The sequence below is a fragment of the Eulemur rufifrons genome, chromosome 28 (genome assembly GCF_041146395.1).
Source record: "Eulemur rufifrons isolate Redbay chromosome 28, OSU_ERuf_1, whole genome shotgun sequence".
NCBI lineage: Eukaryota > Metazoa > Chordata > Mammalia > Primates > Lemuridae > Eulemur > Eulemur rufifrons.
In genome coordinates this window covers 44132905-44155622 of record NC_091010.1, presented here as the reverse complement: position 1 = coordinate 44155622, position 22718 = coordinate 44132905, and the positions used below count along the sequence as shown (strand labels likewise).

Below are 22718 nucleotides of genomic sequence, written 5' to 3'. Positions count from 1 at the left end.
GACCCTATGGAGGGACAGGGGTGAAACAACAGGAGCCATAAGTGGCTCAATGAATATAAGAAGAGAATTGGGGAAGATGGAAGAGGTTCCATGAAGAAGATAAAAGTAGTTGTAGAAATGGAGGAAAAGCATTATGTGCTGGGAAGGAGGAAATAGAGAAGCTGGCACTCGGACCTGGGCACAGTACAGTCCACTTGGAGGACGGTGAGGAGAGTTTTCTGCCCAACAGAGGCTATAGAGTGGGGCATTTGGGCCCAGAAGGTCCCGGCAAGATTGGACACATCATCGGGTGGGGCCAGACTGCAAATGGCAGTGCTAACCATAGGGAGTTGGAGAGCAGGTTGTGCTGTTAGAGGTGTCACGCCTGCAGTTTAAGGGAGTAGGCAGGATGTATGAGAGGGGGAGGGGAACTGGAGGCAGAGATGCTGGGGGGATGGGCACTTAAGGAACCTGAGCATCTAGAGTTGTAGGCCTGGACTTTGGGCACAGCAGTGACAAGGGAAAGGAAGGGAGAGACAGGAAAAACGTGGCAAAGAAACAAATAAGGCACGATATCAGGGCTTTTCTCAAATGAGCAGGAGGGTTCCAAATGTTCTTTTCAGACATATTCCACAATCTTGAGCTCTATAGAGCCTTAGAACCTCTTTCAGGGAATCCAGATAGGCATTTAAATAAAAGCAATAGAACTTAAATCATTTTATGATCCCTCCCTTTGGGACAAAGTCCAGCTTGATCACAGAGCAGTTGGTAGGCAATATATGACCATAGATTACAGGATAGAAAACCAAAATTATACCGTGGATAATCATACATTGCACTCTTCTGCTTAAAGTAACTTTTTTTTTCCACTTGGTTACTCAGTTGTCTTTAGAGAATTGTCCTGTTTTGCTAAAACATACACTGTCGACGTGGAACCTTGCAAAGAAATGGAATTGTAAACACAATGGCCTCAAGACACCATCTTAAACATTTCCTGTAGTTAGATGGGATGGTGGGGAATTTACAGGTGAAATTCTTGCCCCTGTGAATAGTGTCCTCTGTCCTGACTGGGTAACACCAATTCAGAAGATTAGTAATTATTTGGCACCAGATGACAGTGCAAGTGGAGGGTTATGTTTATGCGCTTAGGCTTATCAAAGCTTATAAGAGAATTTGCTCAAATTCTTAGCCACAAAAATAGAAAGACAGTGAGTGTCCATCAAGGGGGCTGAAAGGAACGATCCAGGGAGTCTATTCCCAGGGCTGGAAAGAGAATGGAGGTGGCAGGAATGACCAGGAGGAGAGGAAAACCCAAGTCAGCCAAGGGAAGGGGGCCAGGCAGGACTGGAAGGAGACACGAAGTTCTCAAAATGAAGGGGAAGGGAAAGGTTCCCAGATGGGCACAGCTGGGGATAGGTAAACACCTGGACAGTTTCTGCGGTGGAAGAATTGAGACAGGTGTGGTGGCTAAGTTGCATGTGACATGGAGATGTGTGAGCACAAGGTCTCACCTTTTTGCTCCCATAGAGACAATGCAGGAACTAGGCTTCTCTGTTAGTAGAAGTTCATAGACTCTTGGGGTCTTTTAGTTGATTCTTAGCCATGAATTTCCCTCAATTTTATAAGGTAATGATCCCATCACAAACCCCGCTGAGACCTGGGCTTTCAATCTTTCCACAGTAAACAGTCCTATGATCATAAAAATTTCATACCTTTCTAGATGAGCTTTTCAAAAAAAACTATCCTGAATCACATTGAAAATATTCAAGTGGGTGAAACTAATTTGAAATGGAAATTTTAAAATTTTAATAACCTCCCAATGGATTCGACATCTGTGCTGGTACAGTTTTTTTGTGGCGTACACAGACACATGCCCACTTATTTTTACAACTAGAAAAGGTCTTTGACACGAGTGTGGTCAAACCAGGCCTCCCCAGTTCTTATTGTATTAAAGAGTATGGTATTTTTCAGTCAGACAAAGCAAGATTTGTGTGATTTGGGGCAAGTTTACTTAATCTCCCTAGTCCCTGTTTCTTCACCTGTCCGATGAAGGCAATAATAATACTACTGATGAGATAGGGCTATAGTAAGGATTAAATACATTGTTTTATGAAGCAACTGACACACGGAGTTCCTGGCATATAGTAATTATTGGATTTTAAAATTATTATTATTATTATTATTACTGTTGTTATTCTTATTACTTCTATCATTGTGCAATGGATTTTCTGAACACACACAGAGGATTACATTGATCGCTGATAAGTGTCATATTAGTTTCATTTCTTGTTTCCGATTATTCTGATTATTTGGTCGATCGATTCTGACATCTGGGGCATTTAGCTTTGTGTGGACTGCAGATGTGACAAACATCCCTTCTCTGCCTTCATCGAAGTGACGGATGAAACTGTTGAAAGTGACAGAGCCCTGCCCTGGGTGTCTGGGCCTCCGCGCTGGCACTCTCGCTCTGAGATCTTGTTTGACAGATTCTGGGATAGGCCATCTCTTCTCCAGTCTTGGAATTTTCAGCTGGAGTTTCCAGTTCCCTAAGTTTTCAAGTTCAAATCTTCAGAAGCAAATTCACCTTCTTTTCGCCTTCCCACCACTAGCGCCCTCTCTGGCCCTCCCTGTTTCAGGCAATGGTGTCATCATCACTCCCACTCTGAGTCACCCTTCCTTCCATGCCTCCGCTCATACCCACTCACCGGCCACACCTGTGGCCTTATCTTTATGGCCCTTGCACGTGGGCCTTTTGCTTTCCTTTTCTGCCACATCATCCTCATCTTTCCTATGTTTGCTCCAAACTCCTCTACAAAATGAGGACAATTCCCAAAGTCCCTCTCAGATCTGGTCTCTGAAGCACAGAGTTTGACATACATTACATTGTCTGCCATTTTATCCCATGACCCGGAGGAAATATCGTTGATATATTTAGAAGGACAATGCAATTGGAGCCCAAAGGGGCTGATTCCAATTGCCAGTTAGTTGCTATGAGTTCTGAAGACATTCCACATCTCTGTGCCTTGGTTTCCTCAACTGTCAAACAAAACAAGAGATGCCTTCCTCACAGGCTTACGTGAAAACCAAGTGGGACAACATGGGCTGAAGTACCCAGAACAGTATTTATCACTTTGTCAGTGCAAGTAAATAAAAAGCAAACACAACCACCAGCACCTCAACCCACCCATTATGAGTTGTCATTTGCTGTCTCTCTTCCTCCTCATATTAGTGGACCCAACTCCCTTTAGCTGGAGCGGCAAGCAGAGCTGGGAGCTGCAAACAGGAGGCCCAGCACCCAGTGGCAGAGATAAGACAGACCTCCCAGGCAGCCTGGTTTCCCATCCTCTTTGCACTGCCTACCTGCAGCATATCAGCTGAGAATCCACTCAACTGGGCCATCTTGTGTCACACCAATGGATGGAATACTCAGAGCAGCTGCACAAGGACTCTTTCTCCCTGTGGGCAAGCTACATGGGAGCCACATTGCCAGAAACCTCCTTAGTGAGAGTGAACTTCAGGGTCATCAGTTAAGAAAATTCCAGGCAACTCCCCCCCCCCCAATCCACTCAGGGCATAGCTATGCCAGGAAAACCCTAAACCAGAGTCCACATGTCCAAGGCACCCTCTCTTCTGGATCCCATGATTGCTTGGGTACCATGGCCAAACAACTCCTTCACACAACCTGTCTCCAAATGGACTATGATACAATAATTAGGTTCCAAGAACTGAGCCACAGTTATATTCCAGCCCTGCCTCCTAGGTCACTGGATTGGAGGGAAGTGGGCTAGTACCAAACACTTTAGGCACATATTTACAGACAATTTCTTGGTTTTCCTCCCAACAAATAACTAACCTCATCTGTTTGGTGAAGAATTCACTACTTTAATTCATTTTCAAAGAAGACCTTACTTTTGCCCTCATTTAATGACATCAAGAAATCTGGGCCTGTTAAAGAACATGTGCAAGAAAAAGAGATTAAATGATAGCTTTCTAATAGGGTGATTGAAACACTGGATGGCTTTCGTTGGCTTTTTAATAAACAGCATAGAAGTATCCTTCCTGGCCTGCCCCAAGACACAGCTGGATCTTTTAGATCAGTGGTTCTCCACCAGGGACAATTTCGCTCCCCAGGGAACATTTGGTTGTCACAGTTGGAGGATGGGGGCAGTTACTGACACCTAGTAGATAGAGACCAGGGTTGCCACTAAACATCACAGGGCAGTCCCCATGACAAAGAATCTTCTGACCCAAAATGTCAATAGTGCTCCTGTTGAGAAACCATGATTCAGACCAAGTGGGATAAATTCTCTCTAGAACAAGAAGCACGTATTCATTTGTATGTGCTTATAGTGACAATATGTATTTAAGGTTTAGAATATACAATGTGTATCTTTGCAGTTGATGTGGACTTTGCTCACATCACACTGATGTTCCTCTATCTAAGATGGTTTAGGTGAGGGGTTTCCAAGAGGAGAGGCAAGAGGTCCTTGGGCCTGTATTTCAATGAGGTGGCTCTTAAAAATTTTTTAGTGTCAAACAAAGCTAGATTTCGTGAACCACGTGCACCATTGAGGTATAAGTTTTTCTGCCCTGGGTAGATAAATGAGAGCAGGAAAAGATTTCCAGACATCAGGTCATCTTGGAATAGTTTGTTTTTACCTCTAGCAAGTAGACTGGGCAAACCTTGCGTGGAAACCCTTAAGGTGGGGATAAAAAGCACATTGTGTGATACACAGCTATTAAGAAGTCCAGGGGTTTGTGGTTCTGATCTAATGGCCAAATTCCAGACAGAGATAGACACACTGTGCTTGTCCTGGAGCAGAATGTGTCACCCTGAGGTCCCTGGGGAGATCACTACCTGAGGACATTGAATAAAAGACAAAGAAAGGGATGGAGGAGAGAAGAAATGTGTTTGTCCATTCTTTAATGTCTTCTCCGTCATGTATGAGAATTCTGTGGCAGTGTCTATGAGACCCGTATTCGGCATAATTCTTCCATCCGCCGGGGTAGTCTCTGGAGCAGGATTTACCCTTTCTTGTCTCGTCTCCCTGTGGCCAGTGTGCATATATTTTTTTGAAGCTGATGGGTGAGTTTTGACAATTTTGTTCCTTAAGACTTCATTCCAGCTCTATTATGAATTAATCCTATATTTCCTCTCCTTTTCTCCAAAAAGACTCTTTGAATTGGTTTTGATCATATCTAGATCTCAGGAACAGTCTGTCTGATCCTCTCACACAGATTAGGAACTGTGAGAGGTCTGTGTGAGGGATCAGGCCGTGCGGGGCCTGCTGTCTGTCGTAATGTCAGATGCCCAAGGCTCTTGCATGACCCTAAATCCTGCCTCCAAGTTGTTGGGGCTGCAGTGCTCTGCCCACTATAGATGTGGCCTCGCCAAGGAAACCTTTTAAGGCCACTTAACCAAAGCTCCATCTCTGCAGGACACTGCCTCCCTCAGATACATTGTGTCCCAGGACCTGTGATTACATTTCATCAGGTCCCCCGGGGCCATTTGGCTTCATGAAGGTGACTGTGCTTCCCTGTTTGCTCTGTTGGGTGTAGATGTTTAAGCTCTCATGGACAGCCTTGGTTTTCTCATTCCACATTTTTGCTGGGCTTCCTAGGCCCCCGGGGACCAAGCGCATAATGAGGGATTAAGATGATTCACCTGTTGCTCCAGAAATGGGCCCCACCTGCTGACTGGGAGGAATTCCAGCCCCACTCAAGTCGCTTCCTCCAGATCAAGGGAGAGGGGATCCCTGAAGTGTGATGCTGTCCTCTAGGCCCCGTATGACCTCAGGGTTCCCCGGCACTGCTGTAGGGAAGCAGCTCTCGTGCGGGGCTGATGCTGGACACCAGCAGTGGGGACCCTCTCCCGGGGGATACACCTCTTGGCTGTGTGTTGAGGCTCCTTATTCCTGGCTCAACTGTCTTCCCATCCCCAGTGCTCCATCTGTCAGTGACCAAGCTTGTCTCCCCTCTCCACCTTCTTCCTCTCCACCTTCTTCCTCCCCATGCTCTGTCCACAGCTGACTGCTGTCTGCTCCCCATAGAGTTTCCTCATAACCCTTTTCTCCTACCTGCCCTGTCTTAGCCTCCCTTCTGAAAGCAAGTCTGCCAGCAGCTACACCGGAGGCTTATTTTTTCTCTGATATTTTCATAACCTTTTTGCAGCACTGTGATCTAGGCCCCCAAACAGGCCCCCCTCAGCCCAGCATGGCTGTTTCAATGCTTATTTCAAAAGCAAGGCAAAGAAGCTGGCTTAAGGGACCTGCAGTGTCCCCTTGAGGAGCCACGTTTCTCTGCTGGCCCTTTTCCTGAGGGAAGATCTCATTGCCTGAGGAGCATCCCTGCCTCCCAGGCAGGCTGGGCCCCCAGACCTACCATCCAGACTCCATCCCTTCACACGGCGCAGGGAACATCAGCACAGGCCCCTGAGCTTCCTGGGCATGTGACCATACAGTCACACAGGGTCCTGTGCTCAGAACAGTCTGTACTTGGTTTAATGCTCTGCTGTTGCAGTCCTGAAATTCTTAATAATTTTGGCCAAGGGGCCCTGCATTTTCTTTTTACACTGGGCCCCAGAAATTATGTAGCCAGTGCTGGTCACAGGTTCCATGAGGACACCAGCCGCTCCTGCTTCCCCCGCAAGGTGTGGAGACATGGGCATCAGTGGAGGAGCAGAGAGGTTCACCTTGCAAGGACTGAGAGGCCACCTCTCCAGCCCCTTTATTTTTCAGGTAAGAAAGCTGAGGCCCAGAGAGGTAAAGTCACCTGATGGAGCTCACACCAGCAAAGCCGACTCTAGAATGACACCTCTGTGTTTGCCTGTGAGGAAGGAGGAAAAGTAGAACAACCCCTCCTCTTTTTTTTTTTTCTTTGTGTCAGCATTTGTTTTTTCAAATTTCAGAATATTACAGGGGTGCAAATGCTTTGGTCACATAAATCGCTTTTGCACTGCACGAGTCAGAGCTACAAGCATGTCCATCCCCCAGACAGTGCACACCACACCCATTAGTTGTGAATAATCCATCCCTCCCTCCCCCCTTCCACCTGCCCGACACCCAGGGAATGTTACTACAGTATGTACACGTAATTGTTGATCAACTAGTACCAATTTGATGGTGAGTACGTGCAGTGCTTGCTTTTCCATTCTTGTGATACTTAGTAGAATGGGCTCCAGCGCCATCCAGGATAACATAAGAGTTATTAGTTCGCCATTGTTTTTTCTGGCTGAGTAGAACTCCATGGTGTACATATACCAAATTTTATTAATCCACTCATGTATTGATACATGAGGGTACTTGGGTTGTTTCTGCATCTTTGTAATTGTGAATTATGCTACTATAAACATTTGAGTGCAGGTGTCTTTATTATAGAATGTCTTTTTCTTACCCCCTCCTTTTCTACTATCTTCCTGCATCATTTACTGGCCAATATGGCATTCTAGCTTAGTCTGTGTTCTATACTTTTCCTAGACATCTTTTTAAACTAAAATGCGGCCAACTTACTAGCCGGAAACCCTAGTGAATCCCTTTAGAATTCATGCTGTCATTATTTCAGACTATTTCGTGTTTCCAAGCCCAAACTTGAATTGCACACTGATTCGGGCATGTTTGGTATCCTACCGCTGTCTATTTTTCAAAGACTGCTCCCAGAGCAGTCCATGTAATCTGAGAGTGTTATAATTATAAAGAGCAGAGCTGGTCTCACATACAGACCAACCATACAGCACCAATGTGGTATTTTAAGGGATGCTCCTGAAAGGTGTTTTTGTTATACTGGAAAAAATACAAACTTGAGAATCAGGCAGACTTTGTTTGCTTACTCACTCTGACTTACTAGCTCATGGTCTTTGAGAAGTTCACGTAAGCATTTTTAGCCTCAGTTTTTTCATCTGGAAAATGGGAATAGTAATATACAACATGTAACAGGAGTGTTATAACAGTAAATATGTATAATGGAGAATAAGAATGGCTCAGTGAATGTCCCCTTCCCAAAAATCTCTCCTGCTCTGGGTCTCCCAAACTGTGTTGTTAGAGAGAAATCCACGTGGGATGAGGTAGTGTCTCAATGTTCTAGTTCAAAAGTAAACATTAACAAGTGGTAAAAGGTTGGGCACTGAGCCATGATGTGTCACTAGCACCCAGGCAGGACTCATTTATCTCATGGCCAGCTCAGACCCAGGGGGCAGAGAGCTCTCCTCTTCTACCCCACACAGAGGTGATTGAGTCACCGGTTGTGAGCTGAATGAATGGAACTTTGTTCAGGAACATGGCGATAAGAGCCAGGGAAAGGTCAGAGATGGAAGACCACACCTAAGTAAATGGAGTTCTCCAGGAGGAGGCTGTGACCATGGGTGCTTAGAATAGATGAGTAGAGAGTTTGAGCTCAAAAACAGAATGAACTGCCCTTCCTTGTTCTGTTTTTTCTCCCCTCACTTTACAACTTTGCTTGGTTCAAAGTAGAAAAAGCTGCAGGATGAAGAATCATTTTTAAAGCATAAAAACATATTAATGTCCATACTCGATACTGGACAAACCAGGAAGGAAAGAGTAATTTTATTTTCGTGTAAATAACTACCATAGAATCAAATGCAAACATGACAAATATACTTGCAAAAAATAAAATGGCAAATGTAATACAAAATCATTGGAAAAGTGAACTCTCTACATATATCTGATTATTTTGGCTTTTAAATGGTCTTTACAGACTGTTCAGGGTCCACATTCTCTTTTCACAATGGAAAGACTTCTGACTTCATATCATTTCTGCATTCAAAGATCATTGCAGCTGCCAAGCCAATCCCAGATGACTGGGCCTAGTGTACCTGACGCTACTTCCTAGGACAAATGCTGCAAACAACCTCTTAACCTGATTACACCAAAAACTATTTGTGTAAATACCTCAAAAGTCAATTGAAAAAAAAAATCTACTTTAAAATTGCTAATGACTGCTCTATGGGTTTGGGGTTTCCTTTTCGGGTGATCAAAATGTCCTAGGACTAGACCGTGACAGTGGCTGCACAACATTGTAAATTTACTGGACGGCACTGAGTTGCACGCTTTGAAATGGGTGAAATGGGGAATTTTACATGATGTGTGTTCTACTACAATAAAAATACTGATCAACTATTTCCCATATTTACCATAAAATAGTGTATTTGGGGGACCTGTGATCATATTTTTCTTTGACCAATTAGATATTGTTTCAAAGGTTTTCTTTAAGTGTATAATTGACAAACATTTCTAGAAGCTTCTGAAGAATTACCATGCTTCCATTCACCCCCACTTTTACACAAAAGATATTCCTAATATCGTTTTTTACTCGGAGCCCACGAGGAAGAGTTTAACTGGGTCAAACTTTTCCAGTATATGGGAAATACCATCTGTCAAAATCACTCTTTATCCTGAAAATATCTTTGGTTTTAGCTGCAGAAATTGATGCCTGGACAAGTAGGTGACAAGACTATATATATCATGCCATGTAGACACAGCCAAGATTCTTTTTGTCATTAATTTTTAAAAGGACACTCAAATTCTTAAAACCATTCATTTTCTAGAATTATATAGAATTATGTTTTGAGAATTTTCTGAAACAGGATTAGAATTACTTATTGGTCACTTGGTTTTGCAAACTTATTGGCAGCTGGTTCGGTTTGAGAAGCGTTGGTTTCACATGGTAATTTTCACGCGGGTAGAGGGCAGGCTGTGAACTTACCAACTTTTCAGCTGTCAGCACCTCGTAAGAACAATGAGCACATCGGAGTAAAACACTGTGCAGGATTAAATGACAGGACCTCTGGGGACTCTTCCAAACCCAAGAGTCATCTCTGGATACAGGAGCCTCCTTTAATTCTTTTGGGTTTTGCAATCTGCTTTTATATAGTGTTATGAAGAAGTGTCCCTTTACCTAACCCCTCTCTGCCAGGTGGGTGGTGCAGGCCAGGACCGGCAAGCGTCCCTGTGCTAAAGGAGAGGACAGTGCTGTATCTCTAGATGAGGCTCCAAGGGCTCTCCCCCTAAAGTCAAGCAGGGGGAAAGCCGTGACAATTTCTGCTGTCACTTCAAGTGGTAAATCTTCTAAGAAGTTTTTAGCATCGTTTCTTTGCCATCTCCTCAGTCTCAGGGTGGCGTGTCCCACGCCCAGCTGTCTCTGATAGGGTAGATCCCACCAGAATTCTCTAAAGGATACAGGGTATTAGTGGAATCATCCCTACCTCTGGTTGTGCCAAGTCAGCCCAATTTCTGTCTGCTTCTGATCCTGCTCAGCACTGCAGACATGCCAAAGACTACCACAGAATATTTGCAGATCTTGGTAGGAAAAAAAAAAGAAGGAAGAACAGAAATGGTAGGGTGGGAGCTGTCTGGAGAAACTTGCAAATTACTTCCTATGGTTACTAGGTGGTTAGTAAGAAACAGCTCTGGCAGCAAGATGCTCATGTGTAAGGGAACACAGTCCCCTCCACTCCAGGACCCTCAGGTGGCCTTTCTGACTAGGGTGTTGAGAAGGATGCATGGGGATATGGTGCTGGTCTCCCCCCAGCTGCTCTGTCCAGCCACCCTACTTCGGAGCATGTTCCAGCCCCCAAAGAGCTCCTACCACATGCCCTCCTGCCTGCTGTGTGCACAGCCCTCTCTCTCCCCCTCACCTGCCACCTGTCCTTCCCTAAAGACTGAAACAGACCTTGAGAGCCCATGTCCCTCTCTATCGAAAAGTCTGACCTTGGGGACCAATAGCAAGATGGGGGGGGGCACGTGTGTCCCCATCAAAGATCACTGGAGTAATAGAGGGATTGGGTGCCATCTCCAGGGACAGAGAGGAAGGTTCCCAGAGAGGAACGTGGGGAAGCCAGTCACCTGCCCTGGTGAGGGACCACGTTGAAACAAGTCAGTATGTAACATCCAGAGGGGGTCAAGAGCATGGACTGTGGAGTCAGACCTGATTTCCAATCCCAGCTCTGTCGTTTATTAGCTGTAGGACCTGGGGCAAATTACTTAACCTCTCTGAGCCAAATTTTTTCATCTATAAAAATGAGGATAACCACAACAATATGGATATACTTATCCATAATACTTAACACTGCTGGACTATATACTTAAAAATGGTTAAGATGGTAAATTTTACATTTATTATCACAATTTTAAAAATAGGATGATAATAGGACCTACTTCCCAGGGTGCTTGTGAGGGTTAAATGAGATAATGCACACAGAGGGCCTGGCACATAGTAGGTGCTTGATAAATGCTGGCTTTTACTGTTGTTGCTGTTGATTTTCCGAGTCAGTCTCTCAACAATGGCTTATGCAGCTCATAGTCACGGCTCTGGGCTGTGGAGTAAGAAGGTGGAAGACACCCCCTGCCATGGAGAAGCCTCTCCTCCAGCAGGAGGCTCTAGCCACGTATGGAGAGGGAAAGAACAGGTCTGATCAAAAGAGCTCGGGAGACCTCAACTACATTAACGTTTCCCTGGAATTTAATCTCCTCCCTTGGTACAGGGGAGGTTGACCCAGAATTTTAAGTCTCTCTCACTTCCAAATCTCTGTGGCTACCTTAATTACAGGCAAAATTAGGAGTTTGAATTTCAAAGCTGTGTAATCTGAGACAAGCATCGAGATCTCTTCGGGCCTCAGTATCTGCATCTGTGAAACCAGGGAGGGGGAGCACTCACTCAACCTTGGGGGTCTTACTTAGGTTGTCAGATCACGGAAGGGATTGTCAAAGCTTCCGTGTCAGCTCCACTGTGGGCTTGCTTTCCAAAAGGAAGCGGCCTTGGGTGCTGAATTTGCAAATCTAAATATAACACGATAATGTCACAGGAAGACCAGGCTGGAGGAAGTGGGCATGAGGCTGTCGGGGCCAGGACTGGACCAGGCTTTGGAGAGAGTGAAGGAGGGAAGCTGTCATAGGAGCTCTGCTGCAGTCACTGAAAAAGCGGCTTTCTGTTTCAGAATACTAGGATGGTGGGAAAGACTTCAGCTTTAAGACAGAAATTACCCAGAGGGAAGATATTTTGTACGACTCAGAGAATCCTTCAGTCTGTCTGTATCTGTCCTCTGCCTTCTCATAGGCCAGAAGGTTTTTGTCATGTAGGACAGTGGTGGAGGGGAGGGGGCCTCTTTCCTGCACTACCAAGAGGGCAGGATTTGTGTTCAGTTCAGCTCCATATCCTGCCTTGCTCAATGTGCACTTGCTGAATATTTGCGGAATAAAACAAAGACTTTTTTGTTTTATTCTATATTAAATTCTATATTATTTATCTCAATTTATTGATTTTAAGGGCTCTCCCTTAAAGTTTAATAGCATGATCTGTCTGCCATTCTCAGCTTCTCACTAGACCGCAAACATCCTAGACGATTTCACCTCTGAGCCTTTGCACTTACTGTGCCCGATACCTGGCTGCTGTTCCTCACTGTTTTGACATGATTGGTGATGGGAGGTGAAGACTCAGAGAGAGAAAGGGGTTAAAGACAGCTCAGAAATATCAAGCCTGAAGATCCAAAGATACCAAATTATAAGCTCTGTTTTCTTCTTTTTCTTTTTCCTATTGGCACTTTTAGATTTTCTATACTATACTTTTATTAAAATATAATAACAAAAATTTTAAAATGCTATAAAAAATGATGAGTAACATTTTAAAAAGAGGTCCAGAGTCAATAATATTAAATAACTTAAACACTTGAAAAAAGAGGAAGTCAGCTAAAGCAGGGGTCCCCAATCTGTGGTGAATTGTATAATTATTTCATTATATATTACAATATAATAATAATGGAAATAAAGTGCACAATAAATGTAATGTGCTTGAATCATCCTGAAACCATCCCCACCCAAGGCCGTGGAAAAATTGTCTTCCATGAAAACGGTCCCTGGTGCCAAAAAGGTTGGGGACTGCTGAGCTAAAGAATCAGCACACATAGTGATATTCATTAAAATTTTAAAAATGTAAATGTATTTAAATTTATCTAAAATTTAAATTTAAATAATTTTAATATCTACTTATAGTATAAAGTAGTTAATAGTTGTATTCTTTGCTTATATGTACACCAAGGAAAACATTAGAGAGATTTCTACTCCAAATTGATCTTAGAAACGTAGGTAGGAGATACCCAGCTGATTGTTATCAGCACAGACGTTCTAAGGATGCCTAAGTATATGCAGACAAATTGAAGGACTGAGCCAGCAGCCCCCAGGGGTTCTTGCAGGAGCTCAGGGTGAGACTGGATAACTCAGCCAAGATTTAAACACTCAGGCTCGGTTCAGTAGACACTGGGGAGCTGCTGCAGATCCTTGAGGAGGGGTTGGTCTGATGAAATCTGGGTTTTAGGAACAGCTGAAAAAGGCCCTAACAAACCCTCACAGCACGAGTTGGAAGGCCATGCTGCCAGCTGCTACATTTTCCTGGTGTAAAGGGGAGAGCTTAGGCTGGGTTCCTGGTTCAGAGGGGTCCTCTTGAGGACCTATGGCTACTCAAAGGAGGAAACTCAAGAATGGGACCCGGGGTTAAGATGTGGGGGTGAAGAAGGAAGGATTTACCTGCTCTGCGTGTTTACAAAGAGTCACTTTCATTTGAGACCCTCTTTAATCCATTCCTAAATCCAGATTAAGCATGGATTTTCTCTGATTAGCATTGCTTTACATTCCACCTTTTGGGGAAAGACAGAAGTGAGAAATACACTAAAACCTGCCTTTTCATGGTTCTCTGTGAGTGCGTTAAGGAGCTAAAGGAAAGCAAGATGTTTTCTGATCCTCTTATTTTTTTCTACTAAACTTTAAAAAATATACTTCTTGAAGATGATACCATCTGTTAAATCATCACCTGTATTTAATAAAAAGCATTTGAAAAGTATTTTGTAAAATATGAATTTTCTGGGACAATTCTAGTGATCTGGCCAAAATATATGTTTTCTGGCCAGAAACAGCTGTGCAGCTGCCTTCCCCATGCCACTTGGCCCCAAAAGAGCTCAGTGTCCGTCAACCCCTTCCTTCCTGGACTTGTTCTGTCTACATTCCTGGGGCTGTTCTCAGCCTGCAGATACCTTTCTGAAGGACTGTGAGCATCTGTGGATCCTTATGCTCTCTTGGATCTTCCCTGGGGGAGATACCAAGACCTCCTATCCTGATACCACTGCCAGTGGTTCTCAACCTTGGCTGCACACTGGACTCACCTGAGAGCCAATGATTCTGGTTTAAATGGTCTAAGGTGAGGCCTGGGTATCAGGATTATTAAAAGTTCCCCAAGTGATTCTAATGTGCAGCCTAAGTCAAGACCACTTCTCCAGCCTAACTTTTCTTCCAGGAAGGAGAAGATGTATAAAGACTACCCATTGACGTAAAATCTTAACATCAACTCAGAAAATAGTCATTGAAGAAGGCTGGACTATATGCATTTAGCTCCTGGGGTTGAGTACCTGCTCTGGCACCAGGCTGCCTGGGAACCAAAGGCAGGCAGAGAAGAAGCATCTCTGTGCTTGTCCTGTGGTGCTCTGAGCCCAGGTGAGAGTGAACACCTGGTCATCAGCAGCCACAGCTGATTGCTTTTGCTTGCTTCTCTGGCTGAAAACAGACATCACACCATTGACTGAAACTCCTGTTGGCCGGTGTGTTCCCTTTCCTGGGGCGGGTGTCTGGGTAAGCCTGTGGCCTCCCAGTAATAGAGAAAGTAGGGCGATTTGTTAAGGAGATTTCAGGCAATAGTGGACAGATGGGAAGATACCCTGGAGGTAGGAAAGTTTTCTCTTTTGTTCTTTGCAATTAAGCCTGGCCTAGAAGGAGATAAACCTGTCCTAATCCTTTTTAAATGGTTCTCAACCTTTGGTGTGCATGAGTCACCAGTGTAGGGAGTTTGTTGAAATGCAGATTGCTGGGCCCCACATAGAATCTGTATTCCATTGGTATGGCTTAGGGCTCTGCAATCTGAATTTTTAATAGGCAGATATAGATAATCTTTAGACAATACTCTAGAAAACACTGTTTCAGAGAATGATCTGGAGAGGGACTGGATTTGAAGGCACAGGAGGGAACTTGAGATTGTCCTCTCCCTCCCTGTCCCTCAGGCCCAAGCCTGTGATCCGAGGCTCCCACAAGCCAGGCGTCCAGCACTGACTCCACAGGGCACTTGCTTCTCCCGGTCTCCTCGGGTCTGTTCCGTCTTCTCTCCTCCTCCCTCGAGCTGAGGGATCCCGCTATTTCACTGCTGCCTGTCACACCTCCCTGGATCAGTTTCAGCTATTTACAAGCCCCTCAGTGTGCAGAGGGAAAAAAGATGTGGATAAAGCCTAAGGATGGTGCTCGCTTATGAAAATGCTCAAGATACATTAAGTGGAAAATGCAGATTACAAAATGTCAAGGGTGATCTTAACTGTATAAAATATATACATCTTAAGCATGGGTAGTAAAAAATCGGAAGGCTGTTCAGTTACATGTTTAATAGTGCGGGTTGGAATTAAGAGTAATATTTTTAGTATTGTTTCCAAATTTTGATATGATGACCATGTATTATAAGGTATCCACCATTACAGTATCATACAAAACAGTACCACTGCCCTAAAAATCTCTGTGGTCTACCTACTTTTGCCTTTTCCAGAATATCATATCATTGGAATCATACAGTATGTAGCCTTTTCAGATTGATTTCTTTCAGTTAGCATATATTACATTTTTAATCAAAAATAAAGTTATAAAATTAAGAGCTGTATAACCATTTTATCAAAAAGACACCTGACTCAAATGTTTATTGCAGCACAATTCACAATTGCAAAGGTATGGAATCAACCAAAGTGCCCATCAACAGATGAGTGGACACATACACACACACACACACACACACACACAAGCGCACGCACCATGGAGTACTACTCAGCCATAAAAAAGAATGAAATAATTTCTTTTGCAGCACCTTGGATGGAACTAAGTGAAGTATGTCAGGAATGGAAAAACAAATACCATATATTCTCACTTATAAGTGGGAGCTAAATGACGGGTATATATGGTCATAAAGTGATGCAGTGGACATTAAAAACTAAGAAGGGGGGAGGGCGAAAGGGAAGTGAAGGATAAAAATCTACCTATTGGGTACAATGTACACTCTTCTGGTGACAGGTACACTCACTAAAAGCCCTGATCTCAGCATTATACAATGCGTGCATCCATGTAACAAAAACACTTGTACCCCCTAAATGTATTGTAATAAGTAAATAAATAAGCAATGTCAATTCTATGACTGTACCACAGACCTACCCAATCAGAAACTCAAGGGTGGGGCCCAGCTCTCTATGGTCCCATAGCCCTTCAGTTCTACCAGATTCTAAAATAAGCCGCTTCTTTGAAGGCAAAAAGTCTGCTGGTAGCTTCCAAATGATTTTTCTACTCTGAGCACATCGTGGGATTTTAATCTCTTGAGGTCTAGGCTCAACCCAGGTGATACTCCTACAGTGTATTGTTAAATAACTAAGTTCATTGACTTAATTCAAAAGCTTAAAAATGAAAAACAAACAAACAAACAAACAAGAGAGTATAAATTTGCTTTGGCTTATGCAAGTGATAATTAGTATAACTATTTTTGTGACCCACTCACCATTTTTAAATGCCCAAATGTCATACTGCTTGAAAATTACATCCTAATATATTTTTAAAGCATATATTAGATTATCCTTCCCCTCACCATGGGAGGATATCTCTGAAAGAGATAATCAAAGGGAAGCTGTTTTATTCCTTACCTATTTTTACCTACACACAATTCACCTCAATAAACACACTGCTGTTTAAATCAAGAGCAACCTGTCCTGGAGCAGACCAGTCGTACATTCCTTGCTACTGCATATGCTGTAAGTTGCAATAGAGGAGGAAAAGTGCTCCCAAATAAAGTGTGCAATACTAGAGAGCAGCACAGCTGTGCATCACGCAGTGTGTGATGAGTTCAGGCAACGAGCTAAGAGCATCATCACATCTCTTGCTTTGGGGGTCATTGTGTCTTCCCAGGTCACAGAAGTTTGGCAGCTGTAACGGAGCAGTCTGCAGACAGGATTTGTGTGAAGGAGATGCATAAGAGAAAAGAAAATTTTGAAACATAAAAAGTACAGTTTATCTAGGATGACTGTAGTTCACAATAATTTATTGTATATTTCAAAATAGCTAGAAGATTTGGAATGTTCCCGACACAAAGATATAGTAAATGTTTGAGGCGTTGGGTATCCCAATTACCCTGATTTGATCATTACACATTGTATGCTTGCATCAAAACATCCCATGGACCCCATAAATATGTACAACTATTATGTATTAATAAAAACCTAGTTTATAAAACACTTCAGCAATTTACTATAATTATATAATTACACAGTATAATTATAATAATCTGCAATAAAAAGTAATTAGGAAATGCCAAGAAGCATCAAATGCCAAGTTGAGCAAATGACAAAATTGTATTCAACTCTTTTGCAACAATTTACATCTGTCTATTTACATCCACAGCAAAGTCACTTATACATGTCAGCCCCTGGTTCCCTGTTACTCTGCCTGTGCCCCACTCTTGACAAACTTCTGATAGGATTCTTCACTGCTGGCTCATTTTGCCCTACAACCTGGTTAAGCATTAACTTAGGCTAAAGGTACTCCAGTTGTAGTTAGCTTACAACCAGAATTGCCCTCCGCTTTCTATTTGAAATTAATTACTGCATCCTCCCAATCAATACATTTCAACCTCCTTTTCTCTCTCTCTCTCTCTCTTTCAACATGAGCACTCTAAATCCACAGAGGGCCGAGGAAATATTTCTCCCAGATCCCCCGACAGGGCTCATAGACCTATGCGAAGCTTAATTGTGACCCATTCTTCATGTAACTTATCAGAAGGCCTCCCTCCCAGAGTCAGAGAGATCTGCATTTGGCTTCGTGGGGAAATCACAGCTTCCTCCAAGAACAATGGCTGTGTACAGGCTGTCCATTTCACTAACTAAAGGGTCCAATCAAATAGTTTTCTCAAAACAAAAGAAAGCTGTGCCCAAAAGGTAAATTCAAACATCCTACTCTTTCAGGGAAGAACCACATGAAATTTTATTTTATATATATATATATATATATATATATATGTCAGAAAATTACCTCTGAAGAAAACATAACATGGCTCTATACTCACACCATGTTAACATTTTTCTCTATGTGTATATAAATACAGGTAATAAAAGTGATATATGCACATGCCATGAAAATTCAAATAATATAAAAAAATCTTCATTGTAAATATAAGTCTCATTTTTAGAAAGTAGAAGCACCAGGCAGCAATAGATATGTATTTCTTGGTTTTTTTAATTTTAAGGGTCTATGGCATTCCATTGTATGGCTCTATCAACATTTATTTAACTAGTTGCCTTTTAATGATTGATGGACATTTCGGTTTTCAGGGGTTTTGTGGGGGCCGAAAATTAGAGTTCTTACACATAATGCTGTAATAAACATGCCTATGAGTATAGAATGGTATATAGTATTGTGACCATGTTTACAAGGCAAATTCTAGTAGTGGAATTACTGGGTCAAAAGTCATGGGCATTTTAAATTTTGACACATATTGATTGTAACAATTTACCTTCCCAACACTGGGTAATATCACACTGGTTATGTTTTGCCAGCCGGATACGCAGAACATAGTATCTAATTGTTGTCTTGAGTTAGATTTGCTAAATATCGTCCATTGGTCTGTTGGGGGTTTGCATTTGTTTTCCATTAGCTATATGGCCACATCTTTTGCTCATTTTTCTATTGAATTATTCCTCTTTTTCTTACTGAGTTGTAATATTTCTTTGTAAATCAAGCTATATAGTCATTATTATTATTATGTACTGTAAATATTGCTTCTAGCATGTCATTTATCTTTTGATTTTGTACATATTACTTTTTGTTCTCCAAAAGTTTCAAATATTTATCCAGTCAGATTTAGTCATTTTTTTTATGGCTTCTGGGTATGTATAAACTTTTAAATGACAGTTTTTATAGATTGTACCTAGTAAACTTTAGAAAACATCCTGGGCCTGAATGCAGCCTGTATTGTGTCCACAGGGTAGCACCCATCCTTGCAAGGTGGATAGGTAATATTAATAAATAATAATGAGCACTGAACGGTGAGGCTTGTGACAGCATCAGAGGGCTTTTGCCTCTCTTGTCTCCTCGGAACAGACAGATCTAGAGTCAGAATTCCTTTCTTCATAGCCTGACACTGGTCTAGACATCCCAGTGGATGGGGACATGGCCCAGTGACTCCATTCCTGATAGAACCAGTCATGCTTTTCTTCTGCTAAAGTAGCAGATGGTCAACTTAATTAAATACAATATAATTCATGCTATTTGGAGGTTTTGTTGTAGAGTTGTTTGTTTCCTCCTTTTTTGTATTCAAAAAGAGTAGAAGACTTTATTTTAAAAAGTCAGCCTAGTTAGTAATATTTTATGTTTACTTTTGTTTCTTACAGGCAGCTTCAGAAGATGGTCCATGATATTAAGAACAATGAAGGTGGAATAATGAACAAAATAAAAAAGTAAGCTATACTGTATTTAAATATTTAGTCCTATGAGATAAGTCAGCCAGTGCCATGTTGAAGAAAACAAATTTCTCTGTTACCCAAGTGAGGAGTTGCAATCTTATTCACATGTAGCCCTTTCTTACCATTGGCTAGAATCCATGGTGGTTTGGTCCACATTCTGGAAATATGGTAAGTGCGTAAGGTGGCACTCAGGGAAATTTGATTTTCCTTCTTCTTGCAGGAAAGGTGAGCTATGCTCACTCAAGGTGCCTAGCAAATGTCAAAGCAGGAAAACCAGCTCTATAGCCCTTTAGCTGGGAACAGCCAGGACATGCTTAGAGAAATCCAAATGACAAGTTACAAAATACAGCCAGGCTTCTGTAGGATGCCATGTCGGTTTTCTATATTTTGACTTCTGCTTTTTCAATTATTTCCTTAAAATGGTGTTTTCACAATTGGCACTTGGAAAGGGAAAGCTAGAATCCCAAAACTTCTTGTACACTAAAAGCTCTTAAGTGTTTTTGTAAGAAAATAGAAATTATACATACCTGCATTTGCCACTCAAAATCTAAGTCATGAGAAAAGGAGAAATGGTATTCTGTTAAGTTTTTTTTTTAATGCAGGTAATACAGGGAAAAAATCAAGAATTCAGAATTGTAGGAAGTCAAAGTCTCCCACTTTTCATACCCCCACATTAACCCATTTCCAGAAACAGACAATGTCATGAGTGAGTTCAGTATATCTATATGTTTACACACACATGCAAACACTGACACAGTACATACCTATACACACAGAGGTTTGGCACTATACTACATACAGCATTCTACCAGCTTGTTTTGTTGCTTTTACTTAATGCTATATCATAGACATCTTTTTTGTTAGTATGTAAAAATAAACCATATTCTCTTTTGAATGGCTGATTAGTAGTATACTATAAATGTATTATAACTCAATTAACTAGCTACATTTTGGTGGACAGTTTTTAAGGTGAGGGAGGTGTGAATTTATACTGGCACAACATTTTGGCAGGCCAATTTGATAATATCAATCCAAACTCTCCAGCCATTTATTTCAGTATCACTGTCACAAATAATACTTCAATAAATATCCTTTTCAGACCTTGAGTGTACCAGGCAACTAAATTCCTGAAATGAAATTTCTGCATGGAAGGAGTTGTGTTCTTAAATTTCGATTGCTATCACCAAATTTTTCTCCCAAAATTTTGTACCAAAAATAGTATATAAAAGTTCATTTCTCTATGCCTTCAGAACAAGACGAAAGCACTTTTACTTGACAAACATGTATCTTCTCAGCCTGGAAAATATGGCCATGATTAGTCATTACCCTGAGTGAAGTCAAGAGCCCTTCAGCTCAAAGTGACTCACAGTTACACTCTCGCTTGAAGCCAGGCAACAGGTGCTACCTTGAAAGGAGGAAGCACACAGTCAAACACACTGGTTCCTGAACGCAAGACCGTGACAGAGTTTGCCCCGGTCTATGGCCGCATGAGAAAATAAGGACCTTGAAGTGTTGGGGGTTGGTGTGCAGCTGCCAGCTACTAAGTAAAGTTCAAACCACACCTTGTATTCCTGGCCTGTGCTCAGTGGCCAACAGTCCTCTATACTGATGTGATTTGGGGATGTCAAAATACCCTTTGTTTTCTTTTATGAAATGATAGCAGATAATGCTTTTTGTTTTTTGAACTTTTACTGTTCCACAACCTGACCTGGGCACTAGAACCAGTCTTGATTTTGTTTTTCTTCCCTACAACACCTTGGACAATCTCTGTCTCTGTACCTTATCATAGGAAATGATACCTTCCTGGCACACCTGCTGGCTACGATAAGAATTGAATGAGATAATATTGACAGCCTATTGGGGAAAAAATAGAATTTCTATGCAAATATATTATTCTTGCAAAATTACAATACTGGTTTATAAGTTCTTTGTGTGTGTGGTTTTTTTTAAATCAAACATGAATTTCTGTGCTGCTTTTTTTTCAAGAAATGAATATTTTGTATATAATGGTTACCCTATATACTGCTTCTATAAAATGATATGCTATTTTAGTAAAATAAAGGCTACTGGATATGTTTTATTTATAGATATTTTAAATTTCATTAAGCAAACCATTCTTAATTAAAATGGGCAATTTATTATTAAAAATAATAATTTACTATGTACACTTTACTCATTTCAAATAATAGAAAGGGAGGTGTGGTTAGAATTCATAAAATGGCTGAAATTTGGGATACTTTTTAAAAATGTAATTTAAATTTCCTTATTTTAATGAGTGGAGAAGGATTGTGAATATTCAGTACATTTCATATGTGCATAAAGATACTAAAGTGGTTTTGAGAGTGCTTGAAACCGTTTGAATCCTAAATTAGCTACGTATCACAACCCCCAATCTTGAGACACTCACTGTTCACTTATTTGACATTTTGTAAAGTGGTACAAAAGTGATTTTAGCTCGACCTACAACTAAAACGTTTATTATAGTTAATATTTGTCCTGTTATTTATAGCATTTGTAAGCCATTAAGATATTGTTCATCTGCTCTTACCTTCCTACCTACCGAGCGACTCTTATCTTCCTTGAACCTCTGCACTCTGTGCAAACTAGTACTCTGGCCTCTGTGAGCCCTTCACCACCCACCTTCACCGTTGCCAGGTCGTAGCTGCATTGTACACTGGGGACACAGGGACAGAGGGGAAACCTCGGACTAATGGCTTCACTACATTTGCCATACGTTAAATCTTTCAAGGTAATGGGCCCGAAAGAAGCCATTACTCATTAGCTGTCTATCCGTTTTCTCCATATCAGCTTATGTCATGGGGCCTTGACAGCAGCTGTCCTGCCCACTGACCCTTTGTCTAATGGTTCTTACTTACAGGCTGAAAGTCAAAGCTCCTCCAAGTGTTCCTCGAAGGGACTATGCTTCAGGTAAGAGTATTTCTAGGATACCTTAACTGATTCTTGACTGATTTAGTATTCACATTTATATGCATGTTCATGGAAAGGGAAGTATGTTTACTCATTTGAAAACAAAAGTTGCCTATCCTAATTTCGAGAATGACCACCTCTATTAGACATTCAACTACCGAGGAGATCTAGTACTTCATCCATCCATTCACCCATCTGTCCACCTATCTATTACCAAACACATATTAAACACCTTCCATGTGCCAGGCACACACAAGGTCTTAGGTGGAAATACAGTGCTAAACAAGTT

General features: G+C 41.9%; 1 protein-coding gene across 1 annotated transcript in view; it reads left to right on the top strand.

Annotated features, from left to right (window-relative positions):
- The window catches only part of BLNK (B cell linker), a 61654-nt gene that overhangs the window by 1061 nt on the left and 37875 nt on the right, over window positions 1–22718 (top strand). The window contains exons 2-3 of the mRNA XM_069460229.1: window positions 19430–19495; window positions 22380–22429. Of these exons, the coding sequence (XP_069316330.1) occupies window positions 19430–19495; window positions 22380–22429 (116 nt within the window). The remainder of the gene's footprint in view (window positions 1–19429; window positions 19496–22379; window positions 22430–22718) is intronic.